This window comes from Mytilus galloprovincialis, chromosome 9 (assembly GCF_965363235.1).
Source record: "Mytilus galloprovincialis chromosome 9, xbMytGall1.hap1.1, whole genome shotgun sequence".
NCBI lineage: Eukaryota > Metazoa > Mollusca > Bivalvia > Mytilida > Mytilidae > Mytilus > Mytilus galloprovincialis.
This window is the reverse complement of record NC_134846.1, coordinates 43932067-43948764: the sequence shown is the minus strand read 5'-3', so window position 1 is coordinate 43948764 and position 16698 is coordinate 43932067. Positions and strand designations below refer to the sequence as shown.

Genomic DNA, 16698 nt, shown 5'->3' with positions numbered 1-16698 from the left:
AAATTTTAATTAGAATTGAATGGCTGAGATTTTTCATATCTCATAATTGAATAGAACTTTGAAGTGATTTGAACCAGTTTCCCTTCCTATACCTTTAAATATCACCAGATCCCGTACAAACAATTTAACAAGGATAACATGTATTTATTAAGGAAGAGTTGTTTTCTCGGAATTCATGTGACTTCTATAAATAAGTTTACCTATATATATCACCACACTTTTTACACAGGAATACTGAATCCAATATTTTTATTATTGGTCGACCAGGAACAAAGGATATAATACAATTTAAACATTTTCATTCCATAATTTTTTTCTAGGTAATTTTTTCTATTGTTTATTTTTATCACATGGTTATCATATAAATCTATTTAAAAACCTGTTTGCTGAAAATAATATGGAAAGGAACAAGAGATATTCCATAGAGAACTGAAACCCATAATTTTCTTTCAGGTAATAATAATTCAAATGAGGAACTTCTCCATTTCTATTGAACCTCCAAACTTTTTCAGACCCTAATTTTTTATGTTAAAACGTGGTATGAGTTCCCTATACAATTCAATTCTTCTTTCATCTTGCTTTTTTTCTTCTTTCAAAAATGAAATCAAATTGGAGATCAATTCAGACTTGTAATATAGATTTATTCTCATTTCAAAGCCAATCTTTATAGGCAAGTCTTAATCAATTGAAAAACGAAAACTGTCTATTGTTGAAGATTATATCTAATTGTCTTTTTGTTAATATGATGTTTGGTTGTTAGCTTAAGATATTTAAACTATATCTCCTTTTTACAAATTGTACCAGAGTATACTTCATTTAGTTATTTTGAAAATGTTTTTTTTTTTGGTTTCACCTCAAACCGTGATTAGTACAAACATTCTGGGAACACAGTTATCATTGTTTATCTTTTATTGTCGTAGTGTAGGCAGTGGATTACTTGCACTATTTTCCCATATATCGTCCAAATGATTTCCCTATGTTATGCATAAAATAGTAGGGTATAGGTGTAACACCACTAATTCGGGCCCGGCCAGAAAGCACATACCAGAAAGTAGTACATATTTAACACAAAATAGTTCCTACGCATGGACACAACTTTCAAAATATTTAGAGTATTTTATTAATTTTGGTATCAAATGAAGGCTGCATGACTGGTGATCATTGTAGAACAATTTTTGACTGATAAATTTGAATAATAAAAAAATGGCATGAAATTTAAAAAGGAGGGTACATTTTGCCTTTTTGTCAGATCGGAAGTACCTGTTTTGGTACATCCGAAGTTCCGGGAACCAGTTCTTTCTTATATGCAATGTAAGGTAAGTTGATTTTTTCAGTACAGGACACCAGAAGGTGTTGCTTTGACATGCAATGATTGTCACTTTATTTGAACTTAAGATAAAAGAGCTGTGACCACTCGAAATTGAGGAATTTAACATAGAAAGCAATGGGGCCATTAATTAGTGGTTTACTTCCTATAGGGGGAGTAAATTAAATGTTAAACACATTTGGGTCACAAATTTTAAGGTAAAGTAGCGATTTGGTCCAGATGATTAAGGTAAAATTTTGAATGGCTACATGAAGCTGTCAAACTGAATTAAGACCTTCTTTAACATAAACTTGTCCATATGTTAAGTTAGAGCTGGTAAATTTTTTCAATAGTCTTGATATCATTTGCCCTAAATATTGTTCACTGCAGTGTAAAAATCATATTGAAATAGGAAGAATATAATTTTCTAATTTGCAATTATCGTTCTTAAGAATTGCCCTTCAAAATTACTGCGTTCTCAGACCAAACAACCTGACAGCCAGGCTTAATTTTTAGATTGCATCAAATTTAGTTAATAGAAGAATCCATACACTACAGATTATCAGTACACAGTGCAACATGTACGAATTGCAAGAAATTGGATGAATAATATTAAATGGCTTTGGTTTAAAAGAAACTCATAAACATTTCTTTGAAATTAGTAATAAGTCTTAAAAAATCTTTATAATTTTTAATGCAATTTTGTAACTCATGAAGACCTCAAGAGGCAACATAAAGGAAATATGTGGAAGGGATATAACATTTAAAATAGAAAGAAGAATGTGAAAATACTATTGGGACTATAGACGACAGTCAATTAGGGTCACTTACGGCCTCCTTTGCCTAGGGGTAGAGGTATAAAAAAAATGACAAGCAGCCCTGTCCTCTCCTTATCTTATGGGAAATGAAACTCAAAAGAGCAAATTATAAACTTTCATGTATCTTTTAAAGGCCATTGAGGTAGCAGTATAATTGTAACTGAATAAATCAATACAGATTGTTAAAATTTTGAGAACAAAAATGCATTTAATGCCATATAAATACAAATGTATAATTAAATTGAAATTAAATGTAAGCCTATATATTTAATGGCAATACCATTATTTCATCAGTTATTAGCATATTAAAAGTTATTAAATACCAAGGAGAACTTTAAAATTCTGCATGGTCTATCAATCATTATCAATATATTTAACTTTTTGATACATGGCACTGGTATTTCCAGAGTCACAATTTTTACACTTTGAATATGCAACCATGACAACAGTGATGTTGTACATGCATTCATTTTACTAAATGTCAATCTTTACTTAAATTAAATGCACAAGGAAATAAAATTTAAAAATAAAATATTTGTGCAAATCAATTTTAATTGATTCAACTTTATCGTTTAGCAAGTTATTCTTCGTACTTACCCATAGTATCTTGGTTGACGGTGATCGGGAGGTTTCCTCCTTGACTTTGTTGGCTGAATGGATTATTTGCTGAAAATAAACAATTAAAAAAGTTCTCACAATAAAGTTCTCTTTGACACAATTTCCAAAACTCTTTCTGACATAAATTCCAACTTTAGTATTGGCATAACTCCATTTTTTTTAGTATTTGACATTCGACACAAAAACATTCTTGTTTGTTACAAGTGATTCAAAAATGGACGACACTCAAAGTGATTGGGTAATTTCCCGTATCTGTCTAACTTCGACATTTATAACAACGAGGAAGTGATTCGCTGAGGTGAACATTGTCAACACACCTGTAATTTACCTTGACAAAGTCATTTCGATAGTAATATACATTTGTACTATATTTGGTCCTGTGCCAATAACTTACCTGTAATAATAAGGTGAAGATTTATAACAGAAACCGAAAATAATACCTCCAAAATATTCAAAGTTTTCAATTGGAAAAATAAAATTGAAAAGATTGTCACTTTTCGGAATTAAAAGCCATTGACCTCTGGTTTGTTTTCACGAACAAAACCACATAATTACATATGTGCAGATTTTGACATCCATGAATTAATAACTAAATGTACATACATGTAAACAAATTACTGTGTGTCACTGTTTACTATTAAGTAGGAGTTTTATTACAATATTTTTTTTTAAGTCCATAAGTAAAATCTTGATTAAAAGGGCTTACCTATTCAAAAGTATATTAGGATAGGTAAAACTGACGAAGAAATAAAAATCACCTAGTAAAGCCAGGTGAATATTGTGAATATTTAGGACAGTGATTTAATTATTCCCTTTTTTTTTAAACCACACACATTAATCATGATTGTACCATATAATATCAGGTTATAGGTATTTTTATCAAAAAATCATTTGAGACCAAAAGGTTAGTAAGTGTGCAATGATAAATTTGTACTTGCAAACATTCTATAAAAAAGTGATTGTCTAAATTGATAAAATTCCCAAGTAATTCCAATGTGACCAAGAAGCTGGACCAAAAGTCAATTACAAACATGTTCATCATACTAATCTGGTCTGGATAATAAGGGGGGGGGGGGGGTCTTTAATTTCTTTATTCCTTTTTTTTCACCATTTTTCTCTATTCTCTTTTCATTTTGCCAATTATTCTCCATTTTGTATATTTAAGCACCCTTTTTTTTCTCTATTCATTTTTACTTTTGCCCTCTTTGGCTTCCTCAACCAATAAAAAGTGCAAGCCATGAAATAGAACAATATTACTGAAAGTGGTATTAAACATCCATCAATCAATCTAATTTGTAAACCCTATCTAAACAATGTGACATTGTAGCAGTCCTCTAACTTAATAGAAAACACTAAGCTTGGGCCAGCATTATAGGACAAAAGACATTTATACCAGAATAATTAATTGCTTTAAAGATTATAACCCCAATTTTGTACAGTACATTATTGCATGTATTTAGCAATAGTTTATTAGAGAAAACTCAGCCGCAGAAGACTGCGTAACAGGAGCATATTTATATACACAATATTAATTACAACATAGTTCATTATACAAACAGAATACATTTTTAAATTATACATCTTCAGAAATAAGTTTGTGTTTATTACAGTTTTAAATTAAACAAGCATCTTTTCTACCTTTTGAATAAAAATTGACAGCTTAGACAGCACATTACTATTACTATATTTAAGCATGCCAAGTACTTTTTTTTCATTTGGATATTTTAAACAGCCAAATTTCAAGGTTTTAATTGTAAACTATATTTCAGTATGTATAGATATTAATAGTAGTTAACCTAGTAACATCCTGGTGGATAAGAAGGCCAATGAATCGGAACAATATAGTTTCAATTTTTCCGTTAGAAGACAAGGGTCAATCACACAGTTCTAAAAATATAATTAGTCTAGACGGGAGCCAATTCAGTATTATAGTCCCAGGTTTAGATAACTTTATATCTTACAGTAGGACTCTGAATTTTTATTAGATATGATTTTTTCTACAATGGCACAAGACAAAAAAAAAATATACTTAAAGGCTACAAATAGTCTTCTTCGTTGGCTTATTATGAAAGGTGCAACTACAATGCTTGTGAAAAAGAAACTTATCTTCTTTATAGATTGTAAACATGGTAAAGATGCCATCTTAATTTTCATATTATCAACAAAATTAACATAATTTTCTGGAATTAACATCAAATGTTTAAGCCAATTTTTATTTAAGTATAATCTTAAATATTTACTCTCAATCTCCAATATTCCTGCAACCTAAACTGGCCCCGACTCCTACTTTCCACCCCTTCATTCCCATGTTCCCTTAAACCTATCCACCCTGTTGGCCACTGTCATTTCACTATGATTTAAAACCATCAAAATTGTACTGTTTATGGGACATACATAGTTGCATACCTAATATACTTGAATTAAGCTTGTGACCAGGAAAAAACATCTTTTTTACTGATAAAAAATCTTTTTTAAGGGTGATAACGCATCCCCTTCATGATCTGCAGATTATATGACAAGTACCTCACTTACTTACTTTTAAATCAATACATTCAATTTTAAAAGGTCAACAACGTGATTACGGGTATTTCAAGAAAATAAAACACATTTTTCAAATGTCAATACCGTGATTATTTAAAATTTAAGAAAGTATTCTGTTTTGTTCATGGTATGGTTTCTAAGGACACAAAATTTTTATTAGATTTTCAATTACTCCCTACCAAGAATTTTATACTCTGATAAAAGAAAGCAAATACTTCTGTAAAATGAATTGCAATTTTAGCCAAAAATACAAACACAAATTAAGATCTCCTCCTTAACAAATTTTGGGGGATTTTTTTTTTTTTTTATTTGACCTGATTTTTGAATGCTTTTAATTACTTAAAGTCTTTGCATGGGGTAAATGTATATTCATGTAACATTACATTTCCGTATTTTAAATTCTTATCATGTGCAATGTCATTTGATCAAATACAATGGTAAAATTACAAACAATAAAGTTTAAATCTCTGACTACAGTGAATCATATTCATTTTTAAAATTCAAATGAACAATAGCCATTTACCAGTAGAAGCAAAATGTTGCCTGGCAGCTCAGTTTTACCTCCTGTCTGTTAAATAACATTTGTAATAATGAAAACTGATAAAGGACAAGGACTTAACAAGAATGTGTCCTAAGTACATGGATGCCCCACTCGCACTATCAATTTCCATGTCCAATGGACCGTGAAATTGGATAAAAAAATCTAAATTTGCAATAAATTTAGAAAGATCATACCATATGGAACATGTGTACTAAGTTTCAAGTTGTTTGGTCTTCAACTTCATCAAAAACTACCTTGACTAAAAACTTTAACCTGAAACTCGCACTTTCATTTCTATGTTCAGTGGACTGTGAAATTGGGGTCAAAAGTCTAATTTGGCTTTAAAATTAGAAAGATCATATCATAAGCAACCAGTGTACTAAGTTTCAAGTTGATTGGACTTCAGCTTCATCAAAAACTACCTTGACCAAAAACTTTAACCTGAAGTGGGATGAACGAACGAACGGACGAACGGAGGCACAGACCAGAAAACATAATGCCCCACCTACTATCGTAGGTGGGGCATAATAAAAATAGAAAGAACTAAAAGCTGTTAAAAGACCCTGTTGAGTCAAAATCTGATTACCATTTTAAACAGTGATTTGTATAAACTGTAAGTCACAACACAAAACAATTGGACTATCTATTTTTTTGTTATTAAACATAAATTGGACCCCTTAAAACATAGACACCAGTCACACCATTAAAGCTATGTTTCTTTCTTTGATGCAATCAAAAGAGGGTTGAAATAAGGGGAGGGGGGTAATAGAATAGAATAATAAATCTGGGAAAAAATAACTTATGCATGTATGTATTTATGTATATTTTAACTATATATCTTAAGCTCAGAAACAGTTGAAGATTTCATATCAGGAGCACATAAATTTTTTGTGGAGGGGGGGGGGGGGGTTGTTTGTGGCCCATTCTTTAGTTTTAAAGATGTGACGTTTGTTAGACTGCAGTTAGTCTTAATTTTATGAATTTGAATATTCCTTTGGTAGTTTTAACATTTCTTTTAGAATAATGGATTTAACAGACAAAATGATTTTTATGAAAAATTTGAATAATTTTACTTTAATACTTGCATAATTTTTTTGGGGGGGATGGGCTGAATCAAATCTGTTGCAAAGTTGGTTGGGAGCAAAATAATTTGTTTAGAACAGATTGCGGTCCATTTAACAATCTACAATTTGGTCTGGGTTGTTTTGAGCATTTTCCATCCACCTTTAACTGTTTTTGATTACAATTGTCAGATATATTCCCAAAGGCCAAATAAGAGTATTACCTTATCTTTATCAATCAGTAGAATACAAGAAGTTTTGGTGAAGTCACTTCTTATTGCTTCTTCTTCAAGCAAACCTGTTATTGCATTGATCAAAGAAGTTTCTTATATAGTCGCTTCTCATTACTATAAGCTTTATTTTTTGTTAATAAAACGGCTTTCCCCATTTTGTTATTCATAAAATTCATATTGCATAACTTCTGATTTATGAGTGTCATCATCATCCCTTCACTACTGAAACTTTTAGGATTAGTTTCTATTTTTAGATATAAAAATTTACAAAATTTGTTTTTTTTCTATAAATAGATCATTATATAAGTGCTTTGCATTTAAATTTAACAGGACACAACAGATGGAAATCTAAAATTATTCCTCATCATAAATTACGACTTTTAAATAAAAATACAAATTAAAAGTCATATGATGAAAAAGTCATTTGGAAGCTTCTATAGCTATCCTTATTGAGAAAAGAGATACACATTGGTTTAGGACACTTTTTTTTCAAAATATATTAAATCTTTGTCAAAGGGTGTGAATGAGTTTTACAGAATAGAGAATAAATTAATAATTAATTTTTATAAGGGGGGATTGGGAATAGAAGAACGTAGAATAAATTAATAATTGATTATTATAAAAGGGATGGGGAATTTAAGAAAAAGTTAAAGAATTGAGAATAATGGAGTGAAAATAGCCTTATTTGAGAAAAACAATGTCCAAAATATACTTGAATTGCCATTATTTCTAAAGATAAAGAATAACGAGCGAAAAATGAATTAAGAATGCAGAGATGAAGGCCTCCCCCCTCTTCATACCCTTACTTATTCTAGAAGTATATCTTCCTATTGTTATTAGATATACTACCAACTACTCTAACTTGTAAATATTTCTATACACTTCTAAGTGCATAATAAATGGAGGAAGTAAAATAAGTGAATACATATATAAGATAAAATATTTTTTAGTAATGAGTTTCAATTGTTCCAACATAGAAAAGATTTCCAGAGTATAAGCCAATATAAGTAGACTTTTTTTTTCAGAATTGACCTTTAAAGTTAGGTACATTTGCCAGTCCTTATTTTTTATAAGTATCTCCAAGGACGTATATTATATATGTTAGTTATACGTCCTTGGTATCTCTCAGTAAGTATTAATTTCAAAAATAAAATTACTTCATGTAAAATCATTGAAGTATTAATGCACTCAACAGAGGTCATAATCCCACTACATGTGAAAATACACTTTGCCTATAGCAATAATTTGTCCATAATTCAGCCAATCGCAAGTGTCCACATCTTATTGCTAGAGGATGGTCAAAAACGAAGGTCAGGTTATTGTATATTGTTCAAATATTAGTGTGAAGTGTGAACACTCAAAGATGTATGAAATTGTTTGTTACCAAAATCAAGAAAAAATTGCTTGACCCCGCCACATTCTTTATGTGCTTGTAATTCAGTGGTTATTATTGGTTTAGGTCTGTCATATTTGTTTTTTGTAAATCATATTGGGCCATTTGTTTTTCTGTTTCAATTGTTTCACATTTTTCATGTCAGGTCATTTTATAGCTGACGTACTGTACAGTATGAGTTGGTTTTCCCATTGCTGAAGGTCAACAGTGATCTTAAATTGATCATATTGACGTCATTCATCTCTGGTAGAAACAAGAATGTGTCCACAGTACACGGATGCCCCACTCACACTATCATTTTCTATGTTTAAAGGACTGTGAAATTGGAATAAATTCTCTAATTTGGCATTAAAATTAGAATGATCTTATCAAAGGGAACATGTATACTAAGTTTCAAGTTGATTGGACTTCTACTTTATCAAAAACTACCTTGACCAAAAACTTTAACCTGAAATTTGCACTATCATTTTCTATGTTCAGTGAACCGTAAAATTGGGGTCAAAACTCTAATTTGGCATTTAAATTAGAAAGATCATATCATAGGGCACATGTATACTAAGTTTCAAGTTGATTGGACTTCAACTTCATCAAAAACTACCTTGACCAAAAACTTTAACCTGAAGCCAAAAACTTTAACCTGAAATTTGCACTATCATTTTCTATGTTCAGTGAACCGTAAAATTGGGGTCAAAACTCTAATTTGGCATTTAAATTAGAAAGATCATATCATAGGGCACATGTATACTAAGTTTCAAGTTGATTGGACTTCAACTTCATCAAAAACTACCTTGACCAAAAACTTTAACCTGAAGCCAAAAACTTTAACCTGAAATTTGCACTATCATTTTCTATCAGTGAACCGTAAAATTGGGGTCAAAACTCTAATTTGGCATTTAAATTAGAAAGATCATATCATAAGGAACATGTGTACTAAGTTTCAAGTTGATTGGACTTCAACTTCATCAAAAACTACCTTGACCAAAAACTTTAACCTGAAGCGGGACAGACGGACGAACGAACAGACGAACGAACGAACGAACGAACAGACGGACGAACGGACGCACAGACCAGAAAACATAATGCCCCTCTACTATCGTAGGTGGGGCATAAAAACTAAATTTGAGGTACTTTTTAGAAATTCCCTATCATAATGACTATGTATGTAAAGTTACAAATGGATGCAACTATAACTTCATCATAAACTACCTCGACCAAAAACTTTAACCTGGCAAAGAGCTGTTTCACACAATCTCATTTTCATGTTCAATGAACCATGAAATGAGGACCAACAAGAATGTGTCCACAGTACACGGATGCCCCACTCACACTATCATTTTCTATGTTTAAAGGACTGTGAAATTGGAATAAATTCTCTAATTTGGCATTAAAATTAGAATGATCTTATCAAAGGAAACATGTATACTAAGTTTCAAAGTGATTGGACTTCTACTTTATCAAAAACTACCTTGACCAAAAACTTTAACCTGAAATTTGCACTATCATTTTCTATGTTCAGTGAACCGTAAAATTGGGGTCAAAACTCTAATTTGGCATTTAAATTAGAAAGATCATATCATAGGGCACATGTATACTAAGTTTCAAGTTGATTGGACTTCAACTTCATCAAAAACTACCTTGACCAAAAACTTTAACCTGAAATTTGCACTATCATTTTCTATGTTCAGTGAACCGTAAAATTGGGGGTCAAAACTCTAATTTGGCATTTAAATTAGAAAGATCATATCATAGGGCACATGTATACTAAGTTTCAAGTTGATTGGACTTCAACTTCATCAAAAACTACCTTGACCAAAAACTTTAACCTGAAATTTGCACTATCATTTTCTATGTTCAGTGAACCGTAAAATTGGGGTCAAAACTCTAATTTGGCATTTAAATTAGAAAGATCATATCATAGGGCACATGTATACTAAGTTTCAAGTTGATTGGACTTCAACTTCATCAAAAACTACCTTGACCAAAAACTTTAACCTGAAGCCAAAAACTTTAACCTGAAATTTGCACTATCATTTTCTATGTTCAGTGAACCGTAAAATTGGGGTCAAAACTCTAATTTGGCATTTAAATTAGAAAGATCATATCATAGGGCACATGTATACTAAGTTTCAAGTTGATTGGACTTCAACTTCATCAAAAACTACCTTGACCAAAAACTTTAACCTGAAGCCAAAAACTTTAACCTGAAATTTGCACTATCATTTTCTATCAGTGAACCGTAAAATTGGGGTCAAAACTCTAATTTGGCATTTAAATTAGAAAGATCATATCATAAGGAACATGTGTACTAAGTTTCAAGTTGATTGGACTTCAACTTCATCAAAAACTACCTCGACCAAAAACTTTAACCTGAAGCGGGACAGACGGACGAACGGACGAACGGACGAACGAACGGACGAACGGACGCACAGACCAGAAAACATAATGCCCCTAAATGGGGCATAAAAAACTAAATTTGAGGTACTTTTTAGAAATTCCCTATCATAATGACTATGTATGTAAAGTTACAAATGGATGCAACTATAACTTCATCATAAACTACCTCGACCAAAAACTTTAACCTGGCAAAGAGCTGTTTCACACAATCTCATTTTCATGTTCAATGAACCATGAAATGAGGACCAAAACCTAAATTTGAGGTACTTTTTAGAAATTCCCTATTATAATGACTATGTATGTAAAGTTACAAATGGATGCAACTATAACTTCATCATAAACTACCTCGACCAAAAACTTTAACCTGACATGGGACAGACGGACGAACGGACGAACGAACAGACGAACGAACAGACGGACGAACGGACGCACAGACCAGAAAACATAATGCCCCTACTACTATCGTAGACGGGGCATAAAAAGGAAATTCTACCACATTTCCATATTTTTATATTATTTAATATATATCTGAGGAATATTCAATTTTAGCTCTAAACCTTCCTTAGCTATCATAATTGGTAAATAGTATGAAACTTTCATGAGTTTTACAATTCAAGTCAAATATTACAACTACTGATCAGGAAATGGTTTTCAAAGCAGACGGCAAAGCATCCAGGTTATCTAATCAATCATTACCCTCAGTCCCAGATTTTTTCTTATGTCACATATCAGTTTTTTCGAGCACAGTTTTAAAAGCAGAGGCTGTTCCAGGAAATTTAAAAGGGGGGCTGTAAGTACATAAATTAAAGTAATACTAATGAGTGTAGTAAGGCTAACTTTTTTTTTAAAAGATTTTTGCTAAAAAAAACATCTTAAAAGTGCTTCAGGGTACATTTGAATGTATGGTAAGTATTTCTCTTGTGTTTGACAAGTGGAATATTACTTGTTTTGTGTAAAAACTAAGTTTCCTGAAGACATCTTGAGATCATTTTGTTTTGGCGGCTGTATCATCCCAACTTTTGACGAATAAGACAAACATAATAAATAGTCCTACAAGTTACATAAGATAGGTGTAAACACTGAAATGTCATGCCAGCGTAATAGTTTTGATAAAAACATTTTGACAGTCTTTGTAATAAAGGTCTTACTACATAAAACAAGAAAATGTTGTTATGTCAATCAATGAATCTTTTGATGTCTGGAATCTAGTCCACCAGACATGTACATCTTACAACGATTCTATAGACAGAAATAAGACCTTTTAAAATTTATCAACAGTTACTGAGAAAATTTGACCTAATAAAAGTGTTAATAATTTCAGAGTTGTCAAATTCATCTAAAAATGTATCTGCTAGTTAGCTGTAATTTTCTTTACAAATCCACCATTTTATCTATAATCAATTTTAAATCATCTGAGAGCAAATCTGTTGCATTTTAAAAAAGTTTAGAAAACCAGTTCAAACAGTTGTCAACCAGTTTCATTTTAGAATTTTTGAATTGGAATGGAACTGGATTGATAGAATAAATAGAATGTTTATCAATCCTTCTAAAAACAGAAACCACTTTCCATGCAACACATATGCTCTTGTGTTGTATTTTTAGATAGTCGGGTGTAGGAAGGTAGAAAAATAGGCTGTATAGTAGCAAATGTTTCATCATGTGGTACCGTCAAACTTTGTTGTTTTGTTTTGAGTCCAAAGTAACAAAAAGACATTTAACATGTTTGAAGAATATAAAATAGATATTTTTTTATATACAAGCTGGATACCATTCAATTGTTCAGAATCTTTAAATGTTTTTAAAATATGGATGAAATAGTATCTGAGGCAATTTTTGGGGATTTCCCTTACTCAGGAATAATTATTATTTAACAGAAATATTGAAAGACAGGGTTGTATAATGAATTTGATACATTAGTAGCTATAAGAGCAAAAGGGACTTAAAAAGAATAAACAAATTCACCTAAGGTCACTTTTGTCTGAAGAAGTTGGTACGTTAATAAATTTCTAAAAATTCTGAACTATTCTTGGGGTAAAAATCAGGAAACATTTACCAAAGTTTCTTTTATCAAATCATTTCCATAAATGTTGTTTCAGTTTATATCATTTTATATGAAAACTCAGCTATAGAAATATACCTGATCAAATATTATTTTACATTGGATTAAAGGAAATATCTTTTTAAAATTTTGTTGACAATACGGCTTAATAGACATAAATATGACATAGTAAATATTTATACAATTTACAGTGCATCCAATCAAATTTTATGAATAAGTTTCACTACCTGAAGCAAGACATACATGACGTAGTGGGAAACTTTAATCAACGAAAAAATTATCATGGGTGATAAAACTGCGTTCAATGATCTAGCGAATCCTGTTATAGGTCTCCTGCCTTGGTGTGAAAAATAAATGTGTTCTCAAATTTGAGATGAACTGCTTTGGAAGACAAAATGAGAATTTTAACATATAGAAAGAGTAATAATTTTCTTCATTAAACAATATATGACAAACCAGGTGCTCCGCAGGGCGCAGCTTTATACGACCGCAGAGGGTGAACCCTGAACAGTTGGGGCAAGTATGGACAAAACATTCAAGCGTGATACAGCTCTGAATTTGGATTGTGATCAAATTTTTGACATTACATGGTTTTTTTTTACACAAAACAAATGTCAAGATTTTACAAATCAATTAAAGATTTCTTCTTCAAACTTATTTAAATCTAAAATTAAATAGTTGACACAGCATAGGTTTCTGACACAGAATGAATGTGGTCTAATGAACTTCAAAAATTTTTTTTTGCCTTTGAGCAATTCACTAATTGAATATTAATCCTCTAAAAAAAATGTTTGAAGAAATTTTCTTTTTATTTATGAAATCTGAAATGAGAAAAATTTAACCCCCCCCCCATTTTTTTTTCACATCCCCGTTTCCCTTTTTCCAAAACTGATATCAATTCAAATTTCTAATAGAGTTTGCAACAATAACTACTCTTTTAAATACATCATAAAATATTAAAATGTAAAATAAAGTGCTTGTTATCACTGAATGGTAAAGATTGGTTGGTAGTAAAAGTGAATATACATTGTTTATTGTATAAAACAATAAAAAAAAACTTCATCAGTAACATTTAATATTGGCAAATTTCCAATGAAGTTATTTACATAAAGTTATTGGCAAATAAAAATAGAAAATGACATCATAGTCATGTCTGGCAAATGTCCAACATACATTATCTAAAAACATTTTAGATAAGATAAGGAAAAAAAGCTTCATCAGCAACATTTTATATTGGCAAATTTCCAATGAAGTTATTTACATAAAGTTATTGGCAAATAAAAATACAAAATGACATCATAGTCATGTCTGGCAAATTTCCAACATATATTATCAACTACTATTCTATACAAAGAAAGATAACTCCAATTGAAAATTTCTTGCTATTGCACAATATTGTGCAATTAGATATTTCTTGCTATTGTGCAATACTGTGCAATTGAAAATTTCTTGCTATTGCACAATACTTGATATGGAATCTTGATTTGGACTAACTTGAAAACTGGGCCCATAATCAAAAATCAAAGTACATTTTGTACATGTTTAGATAAAGCATATCAAATAAGCCCAAGAATTTAATTTTTGTTAAAATCAAACTTAGTTTAATTTTGGACCCTTTGGACCTTAATGTAGACCAATTTGAAAACTGGACCAAAAATTAAGAATCTTCATACACAGTTAGATTTGGCATATCAAAGAACCCATTTATTCAATTTTTGATGAAATCAAACAAAGTTTAATTTTGGACCCCCATTTGGACCAACTTGAAAACTAGGCCAATAATTAAAAATCTAAGTACATTTTTAAATTCAGCATATCAAAGAACCCCAAAGATTCAATTTTTGTTAAAATCAAACTAAGTTTAATTTTGGACCCTTTGGACCTTAATGTAGACCAATTTGAAAACGGGACCAAAAATTAAGAATATACATACATAGTTAGATTCGGCATATCAAAGAACCCCAATTATTCAATTTTTGATGAAATCACACAAAGTTCAATTTTGGACCCTTTGGGCCCCTTATTCCTAAACTGTTGGGACCAGAAATCCCAAAATCAAACCCAACCTTCCTTTTATGGTCATAAACCTTGTGTTTAAATTTCATAGATTTCTATTTACTTATACTAAAGTTATGGTGCAAAAACCAAAAATAATGCTTATTTGGGCCCCCTTTTGGCCCCTAATTCATAAACTGTTGTGACCTCAACTCCAAAAATCAATCCCAACCTTCCTTTTGTGGTCATAAACCTTGTGTTTAAATTTCATTAATTTCTATTTACTTATACTAAAGTTATTGTGCGAAAAACCAAGAATAATGCTTATTTGGGCCCTTTTTTGGCCCTTACTTCCTAAACTGTTGGAACCAAAACTCCCAAAATCAATCCCAACCGTCCTTTTGTGGTCATAAACCTTGTGTCAAAATTTTATAGATTTCTATTCACTTATACTAAAGTTATAGTGCGAAAACCAAGAAAATGCTTATTTGGGCCCTTTTTGGCCCCTAATTCCTAAAATATTGGGACAAAAACTCCCAAAATCAATCCCAACCTTCCTTTTGTGGTCATAAACCTTGTGTTAAAATTTCATTGATTTCTATTCACTTTTACTAAAGTTAGAGTGTGAAAACTAAAAGTATTCAGACGACGACGATGACGACGCCAACGTGATAGCAATATACGACCAAAAAATTAAAATTTTTGCTGTCGTATAAAAATATATAAAGTCAATTTTTCTTCCCAATATTGATTTACCTTTTTTTTAATGGTTAAAAATAATTAGAGGTTAAATTATTTTGAAACCATTCTTTTTAAAAAAAACATTCTACATGTACATTCAGCATGTTTAGTATTACAATGGAAAATCTGCATTTTATGTTTTGAATTGAAACTAATCTGTTCTGAAAGGAAAAATTCTGAAAACATTTGTAATACAGTATTATTTCAAACTTCCTATTGAAGTAACACTTATTGTGTAGTATTCTTTTCCAACATTCATTATGAAGTATTGAAGCATTAATATCAACAAAATGAATGTCTTTTTTATACAAGATTGCTACACAAAATTTTAAGCGAAAAGTCCCATATATATTAGATGCATACATTAGAAATTAAATGTGCCATAGTCAAAAATATGATAAAAGAACCATAACTCCCATAAAAGTGGTCATATCAAATGGACAATACTATGTAGCCAACTACACATGACGGCGACCAATTCTAACAAGTATTAGAGCTTTTTGTTGAATGGTTTCAGAATAATTGCATTCAAAAGGTGACACTTTTACAACACTCCCCGAAATAATCAGATCAAAATGACTGTATTATATATTGCCAACTAGACATGATTGCAAACAATAGTACAAAGTATGAGAGTTTTTGGTTAAAAAGTGTTAGAGGAGTATCATTCACAAGATATAATTGTCATGGTACAGGTGCTCCAAAAATTATTCATAGTTCAACAACTCCCTTTAAACACAGCCAAATCTATTTGCTGTGCAATATGGTCACCAACACATGATGGCAAACAATCCTAAGAAATATAAGAGCTTGTTGTAAAACAGAATAGTTGAATTCACAAGATCCTATTGTCACAATACCTAAGAACAATGGTCAAAGTCTCAGATCTTCTATAAACTTGTCAAAATAAAATGATGCTGCAGCAATGTCAAGAGAATATGACTGAAAGCTGTATGTCAAAATAATTGATATTTTTGGTACTTTTAATAACTATTTAC

At 30.8% G+C, this 16698-nt stretch overlaps 1 protein-coding gene across 3 annotated transcripts in view; it reads right to left on the bottom strand.

Moving 5' to 3' along the window:
* The window catches only part of LOC143045061 (nuclear factor NF-kappa-B p105 subunit-like), a 64851-nt gene that overhangs the window by 11254 nt on the left and 36899 nt on the right, over positions 1-16698 (bottom strand). For all 3 annotated transcript variants that reach the window (XM_076217353.1, XM_076217354.1, XM_076217352.1), the window contains exon 11: positions 2722-2790. In XM_076217353.1, coding sequence (XP_076073468.1) covers positions 2722-2790 — 69 coding nt within the window. The remainder of the gene's footprint in view (positions 1-2721; positions 2791-16698) is intronic.